Source organism: Mesoplodon densirostris, chromosome 10, assembly GCF_025265405.1.
Source record: "Mesoplodon densirostris isolate mMesDen1 chromosome 10, mMesDen1 primary haplotype, whole genome shotgun sequence".
Lineage (NCBI taxonomy): Eukaryota > Metazoa > Chordata > Mammalia > Artiodactyla > Ziphiidae > Mesoplodon > Mesoplodon densirostris.
This window is the reverse complement of record NC_082670.1, coordinates 3154840-3177219: the sequence shown is the minus strand read 5'-3', so window position 1 is coordinate 3177219 and position 22380 is coordinate 3154840. Positions and strand designations below refer to the sequence as shown.

The 22380-nt window shown below is 50.4% G+C and overlaps 1 protein-coding gene across 1 annotated transcript in view; it reads left to right on the top strand.

The window, feature by feature from the left end:
• The first annotated feature begins 13598 nt into the window (after positions 1-13598).
• Positions 13599-22380, top strand: part of SLC22A23 (solute carrier family 22 member 23) — a 144105-nt gene continuing 135323 nt past the window's right edge. Inside the window, exon 1 of the mRNA XM_060109951.1 lies at positions 13599-14243. Coding sequence (XP_059965934.1) covers positions 13599-14243 — 645 coding nt within the window. The remainder of the gene's footprint in view (positions 14244-22380) is intronic.

Sequence of the window (22380 nt, the reverse complement as noted above, 5' to 3'; positions counted from 1 at the left end):
GAAACCATAAACAAAACGAAAAGACAACCCACAGAATGGGAGAAAATACTATGTGACCTACAAGGGATTAATCTCCAAAATTTACAAACAGCTTATGTGGCTCAATACCAAAATAACAAAAAACCCAATCAAAAAATGGGCAGAAGACCTAAACAGACATTTCTCAAAAGAAGACATACCAATGGCCAAGAGGCACATGAAAAGATGCTCAACATCGCTAATTATTAGAGAAATGTGAATCAAAACTACAGTGAGATATCACCTCACACCAATCAGAATGGCCATTATCAAAAAGTCCACAAACAATAAATGCTGGAGAGGGTGTGGAGAAAAGGGGACCTTCCTACACTGTTGGTGGGAATGTAAGTTGGTGCAGCCACTATGGAAAACAGATGGAAGTTCTTTAAAAAACTAAAAATAGAGCTACCATATGACCCAGCAATCCTACTCCTGGGCATATATCCAGAGAAAAACTTGCTTCGAAAGGATACGTGCACCCCAGTGTTCACTGCAGCACTATTTACAATAGCCAAGTCATGGAAGCAACCTAAATGTCTATCAACAGAGGAATGGATAAAGAAGATGTGACATATATATATATATACACACACACACACACACACACACACAATGGAATATTACTCAGTCATAAAAAAGAATTAAATAATGCCATTTGCAGCAACATGGGTGGACCTGGAGATTATCATACTAAGTGAAGTGAGTCAGACAGAATGACAAATATCATATGATATCGCTTATGTGTGGAATCAAAAAAAATGATACAAATGAACTTATTTACAAAACAGAAATAGACTCAGACTTAGAGAATGAATTTATGGTTACTGGGAGGAAGGGTGTGGGGGGTAGGGATAGACTGGGAGATTGGGATTGACATGTACACACTGCTATATTTAAAATAGATAACCAATAAGGACCTACTGTATAGCACAGGGAACTCTGCTCAGTACTCTATAATAAACTAAATAGGAAAAGAATGTGAAAAAGAATAGATAGATATATATGTATAACCGAATCACTTTGCTCTACACCTGAAGCTAACACAACATTATTAATCAACTATACTACAATATAAAATGAAAAAATTTTTAAATAAAATAAAATAAAAATATCTGTTTCTATATGTAAAAGTCTCATCTGATGCAAGGCATTAAGGTCATTTTTTAAAATGAACTAGGTAGGGAAAAAGGTAAAAACATAAAATAGAATTGTAGGCAATGGAGTTTAGATTCTCATTTTTTGGATCTTTTCTGCAGAAAGACTCCTCCAGCATCTTGAGGGCGATACCCGGTTCCCTTGACCCCTCCGACTAGCTCAGGCTCCAGTCCAAGAGGGCAAATCCCTCCAGAGCCTCCAGGGAAGGGTGAGGGATTGAAGGAGTTCACCTGTGCTTCTGTTTAGTTCCGTGTCCAACAGTGGGATTTTCTGAGCATCTCACACACAGAAGACAGAGGGGAAGACACAAACTTTTGTACTCCAGAGCCTTTTCAGTGGGAGAATGTTTCTGAACCCAAAACAAGGGGGAATCAGGCAAGTTTCTAAGAAGGCTTCACCGTCTAGGGCTCTGTTTTGTTCACTGACTAAGGGTTGATGCTGAAATGACTAGATAAATGATTCCTGAGAGGTTAAGGGCTCAGAGATGTCCCCCAGGGAGGGCGGTGGGTGACAGTGCTGACCTGAGGAGCTGTACTCACTACAGGGCATTTTCCTGTAGGGGAGCAATTTGGGGTTTCCCAAGGTCACCAGTACTGGGGCAGAGAGGAAGCTGGCTCCAGGAACAAAGGCAGGGGTCAAGGAGGCCCCTGGCATGACTTTCTGTTGAGAGGACAGGAGCGGAGCAGGGCAGGTGCTGAGCGTAGTGGGCTGGCATCCTGAGTCGGGCAGGAGAACAGTCTGAGTTTTGGAGTCCTGGTTTGCGCACCACGTGACCTTGGGCAAGTTACTCAACACCTTTGAAGGCTGCCGTCACTCCTCCACAGTGGCCTTCACAGGTGCGCAGGTACTTCAGGTGAGGCGGCACACCGGGAAGGGTGTCAGTGACCCGGATGGTTCTTGAGTTTGTTAGGAGCATGTCCTATCTCTGCTTCTGTCAAAGACGCAGAGCGGTGTGCTTGCAGCAGGACAGGGCAGACAGGGTGCGGCGGGGCCAGGACCAGGCTTTCACTCCACCAGGGGATAAAATCGGGACCAGGGAAGCCTGGCCGGGGCTGTTCCTGGGCGGGGTGGGGAGGGGGACGTGACACTGGCTGGTGGGGTGTGGCGGTCCTCCACACTTGGTGATGTGGATTGAGCCCCATCGACAAGATAGAGGACCGGGTGGCCTGCCCCTGGGCAAAGAGGCCACCGGAGATTTGGGACTTTACCCAGAGTCATCCGCTACCAGGAAGTCTGACCGCAGGCAGCAAACTCCAGCTCTGTGTCTATCGGGCCCGGCTGCAGAATTATTTAGCAGAGCTAATGGAATGAACTGTCCTGGGGATTCCAACCTCTTTTCTCTGTTTGATTGATGTTGGATCTGACCCCAGTTTGTGGGGATGATGCGCAATCAGATAAGCTCCTTCTGGATCTCTCGAGGGGTTGGGGTCAAGATGACCACGTCTGACGGCACCTAAATAATCCTGGATATTGTACAATTGTTCACTCGTCCAAGTTCCCTGCTCACGTGATCTCATGTGTCCCTCGCAACAGCCCCATGTGACAGGTGACTTGTAGGTAAGGCAGGTGTTATGATTATTCACACTTTACTGATGAGGAAAGTAAGGCTCACAGAGGTGATGAGACCAGTTCAAGGTCACACAGCCGGAAGGTGTGAGGTCTGGAGAAAACGTCAGGAGGTCTGACTTCAGATGCTCCGCTTTCTCCATGACGGGATCCTGCCAAGCGTTTGGGGGGCTTGAAACTTTTATGCTCCTTGACTTAGGCTTTGACGCCTGGAAGCAGACCCTGGAATGAGGACGCAGGCAAGGGGGCAGGGGCCTCACTGCCCCCAACTCACCTGTTCCAGGTTAAGGGAAACTGAATTCCCAGGGCTTCCTGCTGACTTGGTCCATGGGTTCCAGGCGTCCAAGAGCGACACTTTGAGGAAAAGTCTCCCCTGGGGTTATGGGGATATACGTATATGTATAGCTGAATCACTTTGTCATAAAGCAGAAACTAACACACCATTGTAAAGCAATTATACTCCAATAAAGATGTTAAAAAAAAAAAGTCTCCACTGAGGGCTGATGGGATGAACATCCCTTAAAGCCAGCCTCCTTTCCCCAACCCCACGCCCTCCCAACAAAACTAGTTACAAGGGCCCTGTGGGGTCTAGGCAAAGCATCCCTCTAGCCAGGAGGCCTTGGAAGGTCCTGCATCCCAATCACGTGATGACGGCCACGTGAGTAGCACTCCCCCACCTGCTTTAGGGGAAAGTGGAGATTAGTACCTGGGAGTCACTGGTGTTCTGTGGGTGGTAGTTCTCTCTAATTTATTTGATGAGTTATCCTGAAAAGTGGAGGATTCTCTCCTGACAACTTGTAACTAATGTCTCATCCATTTTCTTTCTCAGATTAAGGAGCCTGAGTGACATCAATATATTTTAAACTCTACAGTTTGCACAACGTTTCTAACCAGCACAGAAATGGCCATCGTTGTTTCTGCTTCTGGTAACTGCGCCTGGGAATTCTGCTACTCCCCGCTCAGGCCTGCAGTTCAGACCAGGCTAAGGCCACCTCCACGCATGTGACCAAGCCTGGCCAGAGCATCACAGCCTGGGTGCCATGGTGATAGGCTCAAAAAGAGCACGGGACCCGCCAGCAACAGTCAGAGCTGACAAGACCGGCTGGGATGTTATTGGGATATTTTAGAGAAGAGCTGCCTCTTTCTGCGGGAGCTGCCGGGGTGAGTGAGCAGGGGACACGCCACGTGGAGCCTGAGAATGAAGGTGACAGAGAAGAAAGCAACCTGGAGGTGGAAACAGAGCAGGATTCAGCCATGTCCAAAGCCATGTCACCCTCGGTCTTTTTGGTTACACAAGCTAGTAAAGTCTCTTTTTTTGCAGAAGTCAGTTTGCCTTGGGTGTATAGTTTTCATATGAAAAAAATACTAATGCTCTCGCAGTATTGGTCATTTCCTGTCGATGTCTTGCTATGTAAGCAAATATGAGACCCTGATATGCTGCCTAAAATGAGTCCACTCCCAGATACTGACGTGTAAAGTATTCACTTCAGCTCAGACGTACCAACCAGCATATTCAGTGCCATCTCCCCATTGTCACTTGTGTCCCCAAAGAATACGAGCATTATTCTAATATAAGAATGTAAGCTGTTCCATGCCAGCTCGGGTGACGCTCTATCCAGCCTGGGTTCTTTGTTCAAATAGTGGCTATAAGGACACTTTTTGTGAGTTAATGACACAGAGGTATCATTTTCAAAGAGTAAGATAGGACTTAATCATATAACCCACCAGTGCTGCTCCTAGATACTTACCCAAGAGAAATGCAAACATGTGTCTACACAAAGAACTGTATCTGAGGGTTCAGAGCAGCTTTATTCCAAGTGGCCCCAACTGGACCCAACCCAAATGCCCACGAACAGAGCAATGGATAACAAGTCCTGGGGTATTCACGCAATGGAACACCACTCAGCAGTAAATACAAAGGAATGAAGTACTGATAATGGGCAACATGCGTGTCTCCTAAGTGTTATGCTGAGTGAAAGAAGCCGGACGCACGACAGCCTGTGCCTGGTTCCATTTACTCGAAGCTGAGAATAGGAAAGACTCACCTGCAGTGAGAGAAGCGGACCAGTCACTGTCTAGGGAGGTGAGGGGGGCAGAGATTGTCTGCAAAGAGGCTCAGCAGAACTTTTCTGGGTGACGTCTGTATCTTGATGGGGGTGAGGGCTTCGCAGGCGTATACATCCCTGGACTGTACATTTTAAATGTGTGTATGTAAAGTATACCTCAATAAAGTCACTTTCTAAAGTGAGGTGTTTCCCTAGGATTTTCTTAACGTCCTTTCAAAACTCCTAATGTTGATATTTAAAATAGTCTTTTTTAAAAAATAAAATTTTATTTATTTATTTTTGGCCGCATTGGGTCTTCATTGCTGTGTGCGGGCTTTCTCTAGTTGCGACAAGCGGGGGCTACTCTCCCTTGTGGTGCGCAGGCTTCTCAGTGTGGTGGCTTCTCTTGTTGTGGAGTGCGGGCTCGAGGCACGTGGGCTCAGTAGTTGTGGCACGTGGGCTTCAGTAGTTGTGGCTCACGGGCTCAGTAGTTGTGGCTCGCGGGCTTAGTTGCTCTGCAGTATGTGGGATTTTCCCCGACCAGGGCTCAAACCCGTGACCCCTGCGTTGGCAGATGCATTCTTAACCACTGCGCCACCAGGGAAGCCCCTAAAATAGTCTTTTGGAAAGTGCAGTTTTTTCCTCCCCACGCTCTTCTCTACTGTGTCTTTCTCACCTGTGAGTCTCCTCTGCTGCTCACGGAAAATGCTTCACCTCCGGTCACCACGTGTGGGAGGTTTTCTCCCACATCAAGCAAGTCTCTGGACACCAGCTGGGGGTCCTACACTTTAATTCAATTCAGACACTATTGACCCAGAGTTATCTTTGGATCCCACCGATTAGGGCTCTGTCTCACAAGACGGCACCCCTCCCCACACGGCAGATGCCAGTTCCAGCCCAGGCCGCCCGTCACCTGTGCTTCTGACCCACCAGCTACAGCAGGGGCCCCCAACCCCCAGGCCACGGGCTGGTTGTTAGGAACCAGGCCGCACAGCAGGAGGTGAGTGGAGGGGGAGCGAGCGAAGCTTCACCTGCCGCTCCCCGTCACTCCCCATTACTCCCCGTCGCTCCCCGTCACTCCCCAATGCTCCCGGTCGCTCCCCGTCACTCCCCGTCGCTCCCCGTCGCTCCCCGTCACTCCCCAATGCTCCCGGTCGCTCCCCGTCGCTCCCCGTCGCTCTCCGTCGCCCCCGTCACTCCCCAATGCTCCCCGTCGCTCCCCAATACTCCCCGTCGCTCCCCGTCACTCCCCAATGCTCCTGGTCGCTCCCCGTCACTCCCCGTCACTCCCCATTACTCCCCGTCGCTCCCCGTCACTCCCCAATGCTCCCGGTCGCTCCCCGTCACTCCCCGTCACTCCCCGTCGCTCCCCAATGCTTCCCGTCGCTCCCCGTCGCTCCCCAATGCTCCCCGTCGCTCCCCGTCCCTCCCCGTCGCTCCCCAATGCTTCCCGTCGCTCCCCGTCACTCCCCAATGCTCCCCGTCGCTCCCCGTCGCTCCCCGTCGCTCCCCAATGCTCCCCGTCGCTCCCCGTCGCTTGCATTACCACCTGAACCATCTCCCCATGGCGGCCCCAGTCCGTGGAAAAACTGTCTTCCACAAAACCGGTCCCTGGTGCCAAAAAGGGTGGGGACCGCTGAGCTACAGAGCAGAGGTTGCAATGACCTCCTTCTTGAGTTTGATTAACTTGCTAGAGGGGCTCACAGATGTAGAAACGCTTACTTACCGTTACCAGTTTATTAAAGGATATAGTAAAGGACACTGATGAACAGCCAGATGAAGAGATGCACAGGGCGAGGTCTGGGAGGGTCCTGAGTGCAGGAGCCTCTGTCCCCTTGGAGATGGGGTGCGTCACCCTCCCTGTGTGGCTGTGCTCACCCACCTGGAAGCTCTCTGAACCCCACACTAGTGGGATTTTACCTACAGAGGCTTCCTCACGTGGGCATGATGGGTCATTAACGCCACTTCCGGCCCCTTTTCCCTCTCTAGAGAAACGCGGAGGGTGGCTGGATATTCCAAGCTTCTCATCATGGCTTGGTGTTTCTGCAGACCAGCCGCTTCCAGGAGCCCACCCGGAGTCACCTCATTAGAACAGAAGACACTCCTATCACCCAGGAAGTTACCAGGGTTTCAGGAGCTCTGTGTCAGGAACAGGGGTCAAAGACCAAATATTAGAACAAGAGATGCTCCTCGTGTTCTCATCACTTAGGAAATTACAAGGGTTTTCGGAGTCCTGTGCCAGAAACCAGGGGCAGAGACCCATAGATATATTTCTTATTATTTCACAAAGAGTATTGTCAAATTTTATCCTATAAATACCGTAATTAAATCATAAGATGGAAATGCCATGAGGTCCCTAAACCTTCACAAACGTGTACGTCTCCCTGTACCTCGGTGCCTTCCTTCCTGCTGTTCCTTCGGCTGTTCCCTCTTCTCTTTCTGGCAAAATCCTATCTATCACCCCACTCTTCATCCATTCCAAAAATATTTACCGAGTGCCAGGCCCTGTGACAGGCAGGGGGGCTCCTGAGGCATATAAATCAGGGCTCTGTCCTGGAGGGACAGACACTAGAAAATGGAGTTTTACTTGAATGCCCTTAGATTTATATTCCCAGCATTTTCTGGTTGATGGAGACACTCTTGTCAAAGGCCATTAACCTGGAGGCTACGGCCACTCTATTCTGTTCGCTAAAAGCGGCTGCTTATTCCACACACATGAATTTTGCAGCCTCCCTGAAGGCTCTATGTTAACTTTAAAGAAATGGAATCTTTGAGGAGGTTAACAAGGCCACAGGAGAAAAACACTGAAAAATTAAGGGAAAACTTGGATATAAGTGCATTTCTGGGTCAATGATCAAAACTGGATAAAAGATGGAAATGTAAACTAGAATGAAACAGGAAAATTTGAGCAGTTGGTCGTCATGACCCTCAGACTGGGCTCAAGGCTCACCCTCCACGCCGCCGGCCTTTCCGACAGACCAGAGGCTGGACCACAGCAGGCAGGTTTACTGCTGTCGGTGTCTTTTTAACATTTTGGAGTAGTTTTAAAAATCACTCACTTCAACGAGCTTTTTATTAAAATTTCTTTTTCTTTTTTCTTTCTTCTGCCCCCGCATCGACTTTGAGTTCCGAACCATGAAATCTTTACTTGATTAAAAATATCATCACAAATTGTAAATCAACTATACGTCAATAAAATTTTTAAAAATGTATTATCGCAAAGATAGAACCTATTCAGAGGGGAATTACTGATTTAGAGCTTAAAATGAAATCGTGTTTGGAAAGAGTGTTAAATCACCTTTTTTTAAAAAAACTAAAATGTTTATTTTAGAATATTTTTAGGCTTATAGCAAAAGATTACAAGGATAGTACAGAGAGGTTCCATATACCCTACGCCTAACGTCCCCGTTATCAACATTTTACATTAGTCTGGTATATTTGTCACAACGAATGAGCCAATACTGATACATTTTTATTCATTAAAGTCTATAGTTCACTCGGATTTTCTTAGTGTTGACAGAATGTCCCTTTTCTCTTCCAGGATCCCATCCCACGTGATCTTCACGTCTCCTTGGGCTCCTCTGGGCTGTGACGGTTTCTCACATGAGCTGGGCAGTTTTCAGTTCTGGTCAGGTATTTTGTAGAACTTCTCAGCTAGGATACGCCTAGTGTTTTCCTCCTGCTTAGAGTGGGGTTATGGGTTTGGGGGAGGAAGACCCCAGAGGTAAAGGCCCTTCTCATCACACCAGGTCAAGGCTACACGCTCTCAAGATGACTTGTCTCTGTCGATGTTGTCCTCTTTGGAAGGAAACACTGCGGGCAGCCCACACTTCATGAGTGTTGAGTTAATGCTCCACCTTCTCGAGGGTCATGTACCTACACACAGTATCTACAGTTCTTCTACGGGGGAGATTTATCTCTTCTTCCCCATTTCTTTCGTTCTTTATTCAATCACTTGTTTATATCAGTATGGACCTGAGGATAGCTCTTTCATACTTTGGGTTATTAACCAACACGACTTTATTTATGTTGTTGCTCAAATCAGGAGCTCATCCCTTTGACACAGCCACATGGTTGTCGTGTTAATTTCTCCTGTACAGCGAAGTGACTCTTACACACACACACACACGCACACACATATTCTTTTTCAGATTCTTTTCCATTATGGTCATCACAGGATATTGACTATAGTTCCGTGTGCTCTACAGTAGGACCTTGTTTATTCATCCTATGTATAATAGTTTGCCTCTGCTGTTCTCAAACTCCCATTCCTTCCCTCCCCATCCCCTCCCCCTTGGCCACCACAAGTCTGTTCTCTATATCTGTGAGTCTGTTTCTGCTTCATAGATATGTTGATTTGTATCATATTTTAGATTCTACATATAAGTGATATCACAATGAACATTCTTAACCACGATAAGGCAAACGTGACATCTGTGATTTTTAGCAAACAAAAGCCAACCGTCCAATTCTAGATCACTTTGTTATACTAATTGTTTTTAAACTCAATAAAAGCGCTCAAAATTAAATTTTAACCAAGCTTTTAATTCAGCCCTATCAATCAAATTTACAATTGAATAGCTTTTTGCATAGAAGTCTTATCTTCACTTTGTTATTTCTTTTCACTTGGTCTTTTGATCAGGAAGAATGAATTGGCTTGTACTCCACGAGTAAGTAGTTTTTCTCAGGATATTACCTGTAGTTCTTTTTTTTTTTTTTTTGGATAGATTTTGTGACATTTTTATTACTTCTTCAACAGAACAAAAATAGCTTTTGCATTTTCATTTATGATAGGTTTTGTAAATGTCAAATTCCTTGTTAGTCAAAGTTAACATTCCAAAAGTCAAAGAATGATGTAAATAATGTTCAAGTGTACACAAGTAGAGTTTGAAGTAATTTCATATCACTTTCTCCCATCCTCCAAAAATCAAGATAACCTACTTTTCAAATAGCTATCTGAAAGAAAGAAACCAAACTGCAGTAAAAAAAAAAAAAGGACGTGATATTTTAAAATATATCTATCCATATTTTAAGTATAAAGAAAAAACATGAGCATACAGGTAAAAAAACCAATGTGAAATCCATTTGCTATGATTGCTTTGTACATTTTAAGTTAATTAACTCTGACACCAATTCCTTGAAACTAACTCTTACAGAATTATGGAGGATTTAAAATTAGATTTCTGTCAACTTTAGAAGTAAGCTAAATATTTTTTTCCTCCTGCTATCTCCAAGGAAATAAAATTGTTCAAGTGCATGGGTGATTTGGTTGTATCTTTTATTTCTTCTTGTTACTTTCTCAATTTTAAGAAAATTACAAACAGGCAGATTATTTAACATGCTTTCAAAGGAAGAGAAGTGGAGATCAGTGAGTTCGGGATACTAACATAAATTTAGGGTCACAGTCTCAGACGTTCTCCGGGGCCAGACAAGTGACGTGTACTCACATCCCTGTGTGCCCAGCAGAAAAAAGGCGAGCTGGAGAACTCCTGTCCTTCCATTGCCTTCCAAGGAAACACGGCATGACAAGGGCCAGGGCTTCTGCGATGTACTTAAAAAATATTCAATCTCCCGATTTTCAAATGTTGGCAGTTATTTTTCTGGAAGCATCGTGTGTAGTCTGTGAGCTGCTTTTGGCCTACAAACCGTCCATCTGCAGACTGATAACTGCCCACAAGAACTTCACATTGGGAGCTAATCCACCAACCACAATAACTTCCACTAAGACAGAGAATTGTCAAGATCATTTGAATTCTCCTGCTGGCTGATCTGAGCACTATATTTGAGAGACTAAACAAACATGAAAAGGTTGCTTGGTGACATAAGAAGCAAAGTAAACAGAGATGGAGGATCCCAATAGATAATATCACTTGGTGATAGTAACTGGATATACCCATTTATTCAGCACATACATATTGCCTTGCGTGTGCCAGGCACCAGAAATACAGCTGAGTACAGGAACAGTCTAGAGGTAGGAGGCAGTAGATAAATAAATAAACAAGAAAACTAGCACTTGGTGAAAACTACAGTGCGGTAAAGTAGACTAGGGTAATGTGATAGCAGGTGCCTGAGTGGCTGCCGTATAGGAGCCAGTGAACCCAGCAGCCATCAGGGTTTCCAATTCTTTCTCTTTGCTCTTTTGGTTCTAGGTCCCTCCGTGAGGTCACTTTTTGCGGTATGTCTTAATAAATTATAGGCCAGTTTAATTGCTACCTTTTAATCTTCCTGACTAGATTTGGGGGGCATACTGATCCAAGAGGGATTTAGGGAAACCCCTAATCTAATCAGCAATTTAATTACAATGCCTGGGTCAGTGCTGCAGCTGCCTAATTCCAAACATCTTATGTGGTTTCCTTTTAGCTTGAGGGGTTTTTTTGTTTTTGTTTTTTTGTTTTTTTGCGGTACGCGGGCCTCTCACTGTTGTGGCCTCTCCCATTGCGGAGCATAGGCTCCGGACGCGCAGGCTCAGCGGCCATGGCTCACGGGCCCAGCCGCTCCGCGGCATGTGGGATCTTCCCGGACTGGAGCACGAACCCATGTCCCCTGTATCGGCAGGCGGACCCTCAACCACTGCGCCACCAGGGAAGCCCTAGCTTGAGTTTTAAAGGGTACCATTTTGAGTGTGTCCCCAAATCTTAGGAATGTACCATTTGAGGATTTTTATCACCTTTTTGAAACAAGAACTAGTAACAGTTTGGCAATAAAACTCCCCCACCCCGACCCCAGGGCTAGGGCTTCTCCCACCTAAAAATGTATATTGACAAATATCTTTTAAAACTCTTTCCTATGATTTTTTCCGCTGTTTTTTTGCTTGCTTTGTTGAGGTTTTGTTGGTGTTGTTCACCCTGCCTTTTTTGAAACGGAGAAATCCTGGAGTGCAAAGTCAGAAGATCTGGTTCCAAGCCAGAAGTTTGGCTCTGCTGCGGGCAACGCCCTAACCCTACAGCTTCATCTTGAAGACCCACCTCTTGGGGGTCTCATGAGGACTGAGTGAGCGTGTGTATCAGAAAGCCAACCCTGCAAAGTTCAATCTTTACTGAAATACTGAACACTAACAAGTGCTTAGTGTTAAAATACGTGCAGGTTTTGGGACCCATTTCTTGGCGGTTTGGTGTTTCCTGCGCCCCTGCGTATCTAATCTCCCTTTCTCAGCCACACCGGAGTCCACGACCTCCCCCGCCCCCAAGGCCCGGTGCGCTAGAAGGTTTTTAAAGAAATCTCCCTCTGGTGTGCAAGTATTTTAAATTGTAAGTACGTGTTGCCCGTAACAAAAAAGAACTGTTGGTTAAAAATGTAAGCAAATAATGGAAATGCAGGAGTACGTTCAGTATATGCAGCTTAGAGTGTATTCTTCTGGAAAGCAAAAGCATTTCTCCCACTTCCCCCCCGCCCCGAACAAGGCTGGAAATGGATTGCTCTATCTGAGACACCCATTAATAAACTTCTTAGAACGTCAAGGGTCCTATCACTGGGCACGCCTGGTGAAGGGGCCAGCCGACCCGGGCGCAGGAGGAAACATGCGAACGCGGACGGTTGCCGCAGCGCGGTCTGCGCGGGAGTGCGGGAGAGGAGCGGGGTCCAGCCTCCGCGTGTGCGCCTGTGCGCTCCGCCGGAGACCGGGATGCATCTTGGGGAGGGGGTGGGGAACAGCAGCACCGTTCACGGTCATGTACATATAACTCGGTGCTGGCAATATATCCTTCCGGCCTCGTGCTTACATAGCATTCCTTTGGGAGTGGGGCGAGAAATGGAGATTTGGGAGTGGGTGCTGCGGTCGGTCGCGGGTGACCCGACGCTGCGGGTCACCCACGACCTGAAATTGGCAAATGCGCCCCCTCGACTCGAAAATCAACCGTGTCGGCACCTCGAAACAGCGCAAGAGTGTTGCTCCCGAACGCTGCCGACCCTTGGCCTCGGGACCTGGCGTGGGGTGCGGGCAGCTGGTGGCGGGCACTTGGGAAGAGAACAGAGGTCACCGAGAGCCGGTGCCGCGGGAGCCGAGCATGAGGACCACCCGGTCACCCGCTCAACGCGCGCCGCCCCTCCGAGCCGCCAGCCTCACGAGCCCGCAGTCGTGGCGCCTCCTCCTCTCCCTGCCGGGGGCGGAGCGGAGCCTGGCGGGGATCCTCGCGCCCTGCGGCCGGGCATCCCGTGTCCCCGCCCCTCCCCGGCTGCTGCGGCGGTGGCGGCGGCAGCGCGGCGGGCCGGAGGGGGCGCTCGCGCGCAGGAGCCGGCGCAGCAGGTGCCGCGTTACCTCCACCGCGCGGGGGGAGAGGGGGCGGGCCGGGGCGCGGGAGGCGGAGGGAGGCCGGGCAGCCGAGCCGAGGAGCGCGGTCGGCGCGGCAGGCTGGCATCGAGCTCGCGGCTTCCGGGAGGCGCCGGGGTCGGATAAATACATCCCGGGCGCGCGGGGAGCGTGGTGCCGCCCGCGTCGCGCTCCGCAGGGCCCCCGCCGGCCGGCACAGGCACAGGCACAGGCGCGGCGCCGCTCCTCCTCCTCCTCGCGCGCCGGGCGCGGAGCCGCGGAGAGCGGCGGGCTCGGCCGCCGGCGCCCGGGCCTCTGAGCCGATGATCGGCGGCGGCTGAGGGCCGCGGCCTCTGCCCGCCCTCCGCCCGGCGCCCGCCGGGGCCGCAGCCGGGGCGCGGGTGGCCGGCCATGGGGGCGCAGTGACGCGCGCGGCGGCCGAGCGTCCCTGCGAGCGGCGGGCCCTCCTCGGCGGCGGCGGCGGCGCCGGGCCCGCGCGCTCTGCCCGGGGCCCCGCGGGAGCCTCCGCTGCGCTCTATGCGCCTCTGCGGGCGCCGCGGACCCGGGCCATGGCGATAGACCGGCGGCGCGAGGCGGCGGGCGGCGTCCCTGGGCGGCTGCCGCCCGCGGCCGAGGAAAACGGCTCCCTGCCGCCCGGGGACGCGGCGGCCTCGGCGCCCCTCGGGGGACGCGCGGGCCCGGGCGGCGGCGGTGACATCCAGCCGCTGCCCGCCCCGCACTCCGCCGGCGGCCCGCACCCGAGCCTCCTGTTGCTGGACTACGACGGGTCGGTGCTGCCCTTCCTCGGGGGCCTGGGCGGCGGCTACCAGAAGACCCTTGTGCTGCTCACCTGGATCCCGGCGCTCTTTATCGGCTTCAGCCAGTTCTCGGACTCCTTCCTCTTGGACCAGCCCAACTTCTGGTGCCGCGGGGACGGCAAGGGCGCCGAGCCGGCGGGGGTCACGGCCACGGCCCGGGGGGGCGGCGGCGACCTGGCTAACTGGACCAGCCCCCCGACCATCCCCTTCTCCACCGCCTCCTGGGGGACGGCGGGCCCCCTCGGCAACGGCAACGGCAACGGCAGCGGCGCGGAAGGGGGCGACGCGCCGCCCCTGCCGTCTCCTCGGGACAAGGGGGACAACGCCTCCAACTGCGACTGCCACGCGTGGGACTACGGCCTCCGCACAGGCCTGGTACAAAACGTGGTCAGCAAGGTAAGGGCCGCGACCACCCCAGCCCCCCGTCCTGTTCCTGAGCGTTGTGCCCTCCGCGGTCCTCGCGCCCTTCCCCGCGCCCTCGTGCGAGGTGTCCTCGCACCTCACGTGGGCTTGCTGTCCTTCCATCCCCCAAACAGATGTGTTTGCCCGGGTGTGAAGCCGGGCTCCGGCAGCCCTCTGCGGTGGCCCTAACTACCTACGCTAAGGGGAACCTTAGCCTTCCGAGTTGGCACCCAAACTCCTGTCCCAAAGCACACACGGAAGGGGCGCCCCTCCCTCTGCAAAGGCTGGAGCTTCCCTCCCCCACCCTCGAGCTGTCGTTTTAGGCAGGGGTGGCCCGCGGAGGGTAAGGCCTGATGTGTCACCAGCTGTCCCTGGAGGACGCCCCTCTCAAGGTCTGCCCGCTGGAGCCCGGCCCCGGGCTCTGCCCTTTGCCGTGCCAGCTGTCCCCAAGTCTCCCACAAAGAAATAGCCTCCGCCAAAATAGTTCCTATTCCCAGGTGTTCTTCCAGGCACACCTCAGCCATCCAGCGCTGGCTTTGGAAACAGACTAAAGCTGACTAAAGAGCTCAGACTGTAGCCAGAGAAGCAAACAGCTTTCGAAGATTCCCTTTCCCCAAGCTCAGTCCTCCCCAGAGGTCGGCGTATTTCACGTTGGACTTCGCCCCCACCCCCCGCCGCCGCAGTGTTCCCTCAGGTGTCTTCTCGGGACTGTAGCAAACACCATTGGAGTATAGGAAGGATGCTAATAATTTGTGGCGTTTCGGGACCACCCCTGCTGTCACACAGCAGCCCTTTTGTCCAGGCGTTGAGGTCAGATCCTGGCCAGCTTTACCTGGACATCTGACTTGCTCCAGCCCAGGGGGGCCCTCTAGCAGAGGTGCTGCATCCTGGGAAATGGAGTAGGAGTGTTTGCCAGAGATATGTGGCCGTCATAGAGATGGGGAAGGGGCAGTCTAGAAAATCGATGCCTAAGACATCTACAGTTTTCTGGATTTCTTAACATACAAGAGAGATTGTATGCCAGTGTGTCAAACAACTTGTGTTATTGTGCCCCTTCTGTGTTTTAAATAACTAATTTGCCTTCCAAAGTAAATGTAGACCTTTCTCCCACTTCTGGGCAGTTCTGGGCAGAGTTTGAAATGCTTTGTTTAAATGCAAGACTGAAATTTGACAGTTTATAATAATCTATGTGCGTGTATCTCCCCCCTGCCCCAGACGTGTGTTAGTAAACAGTTGTGCCTCATGGATGTGTAAGATGAGACTCTTACACATCATAACCCTTGTCTTCAGCTTGTACCAGCCTGGTGAGAAATGAGCTGTCCTCCGGGAACTGTCTGGCTTAGCTGTTAATGGGGAGATCCTTCTAGCTTGGTTCACCTTGATCCCGCCGGTCAGCCTGTCCTTTGCCAAGGCGTTTCTGGGACTGTTTCCCATCAGTGGAGGTGAATATCTGGAGGTGAATATATTTGTTTACCAGCACGGAAAACTTAAGAACAGTGACTATTTTAATACTGTTTGTATGTCTGTGGAAGTAAGGATTTGCAACTTGTCAAATACTTTGAACCTCTTTCTAAAGTACAGGAGGAATGATGTGGATCAAAGCAGATGTGCGTAGAGGGTGCTCTGTTCTGGGGTCACAGGGGAGGCCAACTTGGAAGTTAGCCTCCAAGGAGGCGGGTCAGAGGATCACTGTCTCAGTGGTGGGGACCCTGCCGTGGATGGTGGGAGGAGAAAACTAGAGAACAGTTCTTGAAAGCAGGCTATGGAGGCGCCTTGGAGAGCCGGACAGGTGTTCCAAGTGAGCACTCGAGGGGGTCAAAAATGGCACGAGGGTGTGCAGCGTGGTTTGGGGTGCGTCAGTTACGTACAGCTGACAAGGCAGTCCGGGAGGTGAACACTTGGGGGCAATAAGTAGAGACGCATTTTCCTGTAAGATAAAGACTAAAAAGGACATATTGATTTTCACACACAAATAAGATCTAAATAAAGGACTGTTCTGTTCCATAACCAATGCTTTCAAGAGCTTTTTAAGCACGTTTTGGCAGGTACTGAGGCTGGCTTTCTCCTCTGATGGCGGTGTCCGCTGGATCTGTATCAGACGTACAGACGTAGAATGCATATTGTGATGGGTGCTGACTCCAGAGGTCAGGTGCCTGTCAGCTTGGCTTGCAAGTGGGAGCGGAAGGGCCAGGCTTCTCCTTCTGTCACTGGATGAAAATTCAGGGTCTGAGAAGTGCCATCTTCCCCCACTGAGCGCCGCGATCTTCCCACTCACAAAGAAGCCCCGTGCGATGTCTTTATCATCAGACTTCCTTCAGCAGGTGTGTGCCTCCCTGCGAGAGAGGGCCAGTTCTCTCCCCAGGTATTAGATGGGGAGGGGGATACAGAAGAACCACCAGGCACAGATTACATTATATTAAATATATGTTCTAGATATATATCATTAATATCTATATCATATATTGTATAGTCTAGTATACAGGCTATAATAGCATTTACACACGTGAAACTGTCAAGGCAGATAGAGTCCCAGGTTGTTATAGTTAAAAGGGGTCTTAGAACTGACAAGAGTCTCTCCCCTCCTGGGTAGCATCCCTGGCGTGGCTGTGCCCTGCACAGAACCCCGTTAGCTGGTTAGTCTTCCTTGCAGAGAGTCGTGCTTTTTGGTGGACATAACTCGGGTCATCTCAGGCCTGTTTGTGCAGCTCTCTCCTCCGAGTGATTCTTTTTCCTTCATATAATACATGCTCAGCTACCTGAGGATACCCAAGGACTGGTTTCTTCCCTGGCTAAGAAATCTCCAGCTCCTTCAGTCCTTCCATATGGGACAGAATTCGCCATTCTGATGGTTCCACGTGGCATATGTATCTTTTAAGCATGGCACCCAGAACACAATAGGCACGGCCTGTGTGTTCTGATCAGAAGAAAGAGAAGACATTGGACACTTCACTAATGAAACTTACAGTCGATCATTAAGGCTTTCAGTAGACGTGTCATCTGTCTACCTCGGGGCCTCGATGGGATCCCGTTATGTCAGGGCTTTCTCAGCCTGTGCTCGTGTGATGTGGGGCACCATGTAGGTTTCATCTTGCTAGTTTTGGGTTATTAGATCTCTCCTGGTGGGATCTTTTTTATTTCTATTTTTTGCCTTGGTCCCTGGTATTTGTCAACCAGAATTTGCAATGCCTTTGTTATAGTAATAATAATGATGATGATGATGATGATACCAATGCCACCACCTTCCTTTTGTGCTGCCCTTTAAAGTTTTCAAAACATTTTCACCTGTTACTTCCTTTGATTAAGAATGTTGAGCCGTCCAAGGCAGTCTTAACACGGAGTGTTGTCTTGGATTTTAAGTCAGTTCACCAGCCTTGAGTGGACCAGAAAGTTGGTCCTCAACTTCCAAATGACGTTCATTGCTCTGCGTTTTATCCCCAGCCGGGTAGAAAGATCATCAGTGCTTAACATAACTCTGCTGACTTTAAAATACTCCTCCCAGTAATTTGCATGGTTCATCTTTTCCTGCTTTGTTCGGAGTGAACCCTTGTTGGTTTCTCACGCTCTCCACTTCCTTGAATAACCCCTAGAATTTTGCCTACTATCAATGTTAGCAACACCCTCTTTCTGTACGTGAAATGTAAGATGTTTGTTTATCTCCAGTCTTCTGATATTTTTTCTGTTCGCCAAGAATTCTCACAGATTGCTGGCCTTTATCCTGTAAGTAACCTGAGAGTTGTTTAAATACACCAGGAAGTAATTTGAATTCTTTTTCTGGGGCTCAAGGAGTTATTTAAAGTGACTTAGTACGATTTAATTAGGGTGAAAAATAATTACAATGTCATGCAATAGGAATATCTTTAGAAAGAACTCACCTTTAGGCCATCCTAGTGTGGTTTTATTTCGTGTGTCTACTATATACAACACAACAGTGAACATCTTTGTGCGTGACTGTGTTTAGAAACTTACTGAAATAGACAATGCATCACATGGGACCAAAAGCAAACAGTAAAAGTAACATTTCTCGCCATCTCTGCCTCCAGTTTCCCTCTTTGGAAGCAGCCATGGTTACCAGTTCCTTATGTATCCTTCCAGAAATATTCCAAGTATATTTTCATTTATATATTTTTCTCTCACAAGCTGTTAGTATACACTGTTGCAGGCCTTTTGTTCACCTGTGTTGGGGATGGGTGCTATCAGTACAGGAAGCCCCTCACTCTTTTCTGTGTAATAATTTAACAAGCCACCTTCCAAGGGGGCATTTCGGTTGTTTCCAGTCTTCGTTATTACATAATATATAATGAAACTCCCCCCACACATGAAACTTTTAGAAGTGGAGGGTCAAACTGGGCTGCATTTTAATTCTGACAGATGTTGTCAAAGTGCTCTACATAGAGATTTTATCGCCGTTTCACCCTTCCATCCATAAGGGTGAGGCCCCACTCCCACACCCTCCCTGACCCGGGGGGTTGTCATAGTTTTAAATGTCTCCTAGTTTGACATGTGAGAAATTGTATTTGGTCGTCGTTGTCATTTGCATTCTCTTGTTAGGAGGGAGGTTAAATATCTCTGAAATTTTTTGAGCCATTTGTGTTTCCTTTTCTTTGAACTGTCTCTTCGCATCCTTTGCCTTCTTGTGTGTATATTTGGGGGGGCATTATTTTCTTACTGATTTATAGGAGTACTTTATGCATAAAGTAAATTAAGCATTTTGGATGTTTTGTAAATGTTTTTCCTTGGTTTGTTGTTTGTCTTTTGATTTTGTTTATGGTATTTTTGTCACACAGAGACTTTTGGTTTGGATAGAGTCAAGTGAATCTTTTATGGTTTCTGGGTTTTGTGGTAGATTTAGGGCTTCTGTAATCATGGAATGTTAGGGAAAAAACTCATTTTCTTCGAATATTTTTAGGATCTCAGTACATTTTTGATTTGGTGTTGTAGGTGTCAGATTTGCTTCTATTGAGGCATTAGGATGAATTGCTAGGAAGGGAAATAAATGTTAGTTCAGTGGGCATAACAGCGTTTCTCATAGACTTTGACTTGCTCATGACGAGCTCCTAAGCATAGAATCTGGTGTGGTCCTCACTGATGGAGACACCGGAAGTTTCACAGTTGCTAAGCAGCTCTTCCATCTTTTGGGGGACAGTGTTCGTCCCCAGGTCTCACCTTTCCTTCATCCTCTTGCTCTGGACCAGCTGCAAAACCTCTTGTCTTTAGCATTGTTTTGCAAGTCTCAGTTCATTCTGGCCTTCAGTCCCAGGCAGGATCGAGTCAAAAGTTGATGTCATTTAAAAACACGTTGGGCACCAAATGTCAGTCCCGGTGCGGGAGCCGGCTGGGCCACTTCAGGATGCGGGGCTGGCGGCTGGGAGCCGGCCACGGCCACGGTGAGAGCGTTTACACCATGGAAATCTGCAAACACCGCACACCTGGGTCTGTTTTTCTTCCGAGGAACAGTTGTTAGGCAATCATCACGCCACTGAGTGTGGCCCTGGGCCACTCCTCTGTTTTTTCCTAACCTCTCCTTCCCTCCCTCCTCCCTTTCTCAGACGTGAGTGCGGATTCTGGGCCAGGCTTTGTGCTTCGTGCTGGGAATGCAGCACTAGGCGGAAATAGCACAGCACCCACCGAGCTGATGGACTAACAAGCGAGGCGCACCTTAACTAATCATCATCACCTTTTAATTACAAACTGAGTTAAGTGAGTGGAAAAAAATGAGAAATGAGAGAGAACAGAGAGCCTGGCCCAGGCGGACTGGCCTCAGTGATGAGACTGAGGCCTGAAGAGGAGAGAGGCAGAGGAGGGTGTGTGTGTGTGTGTGTGTGTGTGTGTGTGTGTGTGTGTGTGTGTGTGTGTGTGTGTGTGTGTGTGTGTGATCTGCAGGGCCTTGTGGCCTGCGGGAGCCTGGGGCTGAAGGGTGCAGGGTGGCTGGGAGCACGGGGATGGGGTGACTCATAGCCATGAGACGATGAACTCAGCCAGCCGAGGGATGGGTAGGGAACGGGGGCGCCCAGGGAGAGCCAGTGGGGTGAGGAGAGGGCTGGCGCCGACCCTGCTTGGGGCCCCGGGGACGGGCAGGGGGGAAGCCGGGCCTGCTTCTGCCGGCAGGAGGCCGCTGGCCCGAGGCGGGGGCCTGAGGAGGAGCCGTGGAGAAGCCCACTGGCCGGCAGGTTCGGACCAGGCCTTGGGCAAGTAGGTCTGACGCTGTTGCCAGGCTGTTGATTGGAGAAGCACCGGCCCTGGAGGGTTCTAGCATCTTCTCTTGCCCTCTGGCTCAAAAGGGGGGGGTGCTAATTAAATTTCCACAGGGTCGAAGGACCCTGAAATGGAAAGCCATCGGCTAGAACTGACTTCATTCAACCAGCTTCACCTGTGCCCAGCACCCACTGTAGGTGAAAGTGTGCCCTGGGCACAGCGAGCTGCGGTGTTATCTTCGAGTCCAAAGTTCAGTTCCGGGAGGAGACCGAGGCGTGGGGGGGGGTCACTGACGTGTACAGAGCCGTACCGTAGGCTTAGAACCGCTCACCTGCTCACCCTGCAGGGTGTTCCTGCCTCCGCCCCAGGGGCCCCGCCCGGGGGAGGGGGGATGGGGGGACCTGCCCTTTCTCTTCTTCTTTACTGGCCAATCAGAGATGGCCCTGCAACTGCCCGAGGAGGGGCGTGGCTGTGCGCTGTTCCCTGCGCTTCCCGGCTTCCCGTGGCGGGCTGCGCAGACCTCTGCCTCCGGAGCCCACTTCCTGGAGCCCTTTTCTGCTTCCTTCTCCTTGCTGGTCCCGGTTCAGCCTTCAGGTCTGCACGCAGTGCCCCAGCACTGGCTGTGTGTCTGTCCCCCCTTTAACCACCGAGTCCTCACCAGAAGTGTGAGCTCACCTGCGTTGGTGTCATGAGAAGAGCGGAGCTCTTTAGCTTGGCAGGTGTGGGTTATGACCCGTTCATCTGCAGGCACCTCGCGGGTAAAGTGGGCTCAGGGCTCCCTTTCCCTCCCCTCCAGGGCGGCTGTGGGCTGGAATGGGAGCGAGCATCCCCCTCCAGGCGACACCTGGAAATCTCAGATTCCTTTCTTACTCTTCTGTGGGCTAAGGACTGGCTGAACGAGTCAGGTCAGAAATGCTTAGATGGGGAGGACCTGATAGGCCACATCTGGAGGGGTGGTTAATTCCATGGCCGTTCCGAGGTGTCTCTCGCCTTCGCCCAGAAACTGATGACGTGGGAAGCCAGGGGTGCCCTTCAGATGGGATGCCCCAATGCAGGTGGCCTGAGGGGTCCCGCCAAGGTGGACCTCCAAGGGGTTTGTCTGAAAGACCCTTGAAGGGGTTGGCTGGTTTTCAGAGTTCTCATGTGAAAACAGAGCAGGCCTCTGGCCGCAGGGCTCAGGGATCTGAAAAGGGAAGGGGCTTCCTGGCCAGCGGGGGCCCCAGGATGAGGTGGGGTGCGCTGTCTGTTGCGCCTCCACCTCCACCGAGGTCGTGGGCCAGACATCTGAGTCTGTGCCCTTTGATGGAGGGCCGTCTACCGAGTTAGAAGTCTGGGTTAGCCGTGCTGGGGGGAAGCGGATCGGAGAGAAAGTGGAATTGTAAAGGGGGGCAGAGGGTAACCTGAGCCTCGACCGCAGGCATCAGTGAGCTACCTTCAGGGCAGGTGCAAACGGGGGAAGGGCCAGGCTCTGTAGAGAGGCCCCTGCCCACCTGGAGTGTTGTCCCTGCTGGGTCTGTAGGAGGCATTGACCCTGACCTCTGTGGCCCACAGACTTGGCTCTGCGGTCTCTGCTTCTCTCAGCATTTACCCAGCGCTGGTCATTACATACGGGCTGACCTCCCCCGAGACAAGTGGCCTAGAGATTCACAAGCCTGCATTTCTGGGAAAGGGGGCAGGGTTATGGGCTGATTTAAGTGGATTTCCCCTACAACGAGTCGTTGCTGAAATAGAACACTGCCAGCGGGCTCTCAGGTCATCACTTGCACTGTATGACACGCTGTCAAACCCTCTCTTCTCAGGACTCGTTTGGTTGCACGTAATGAAAACAAATTCCAAATTACATTAATTCACAGAAATAGAAAAGACATTGACTGGAAAGATGCAGGGATGGCTCAGGAAACCTAGGCTGGGATCTGAGACCAGAAGGTGGGACAGGGGT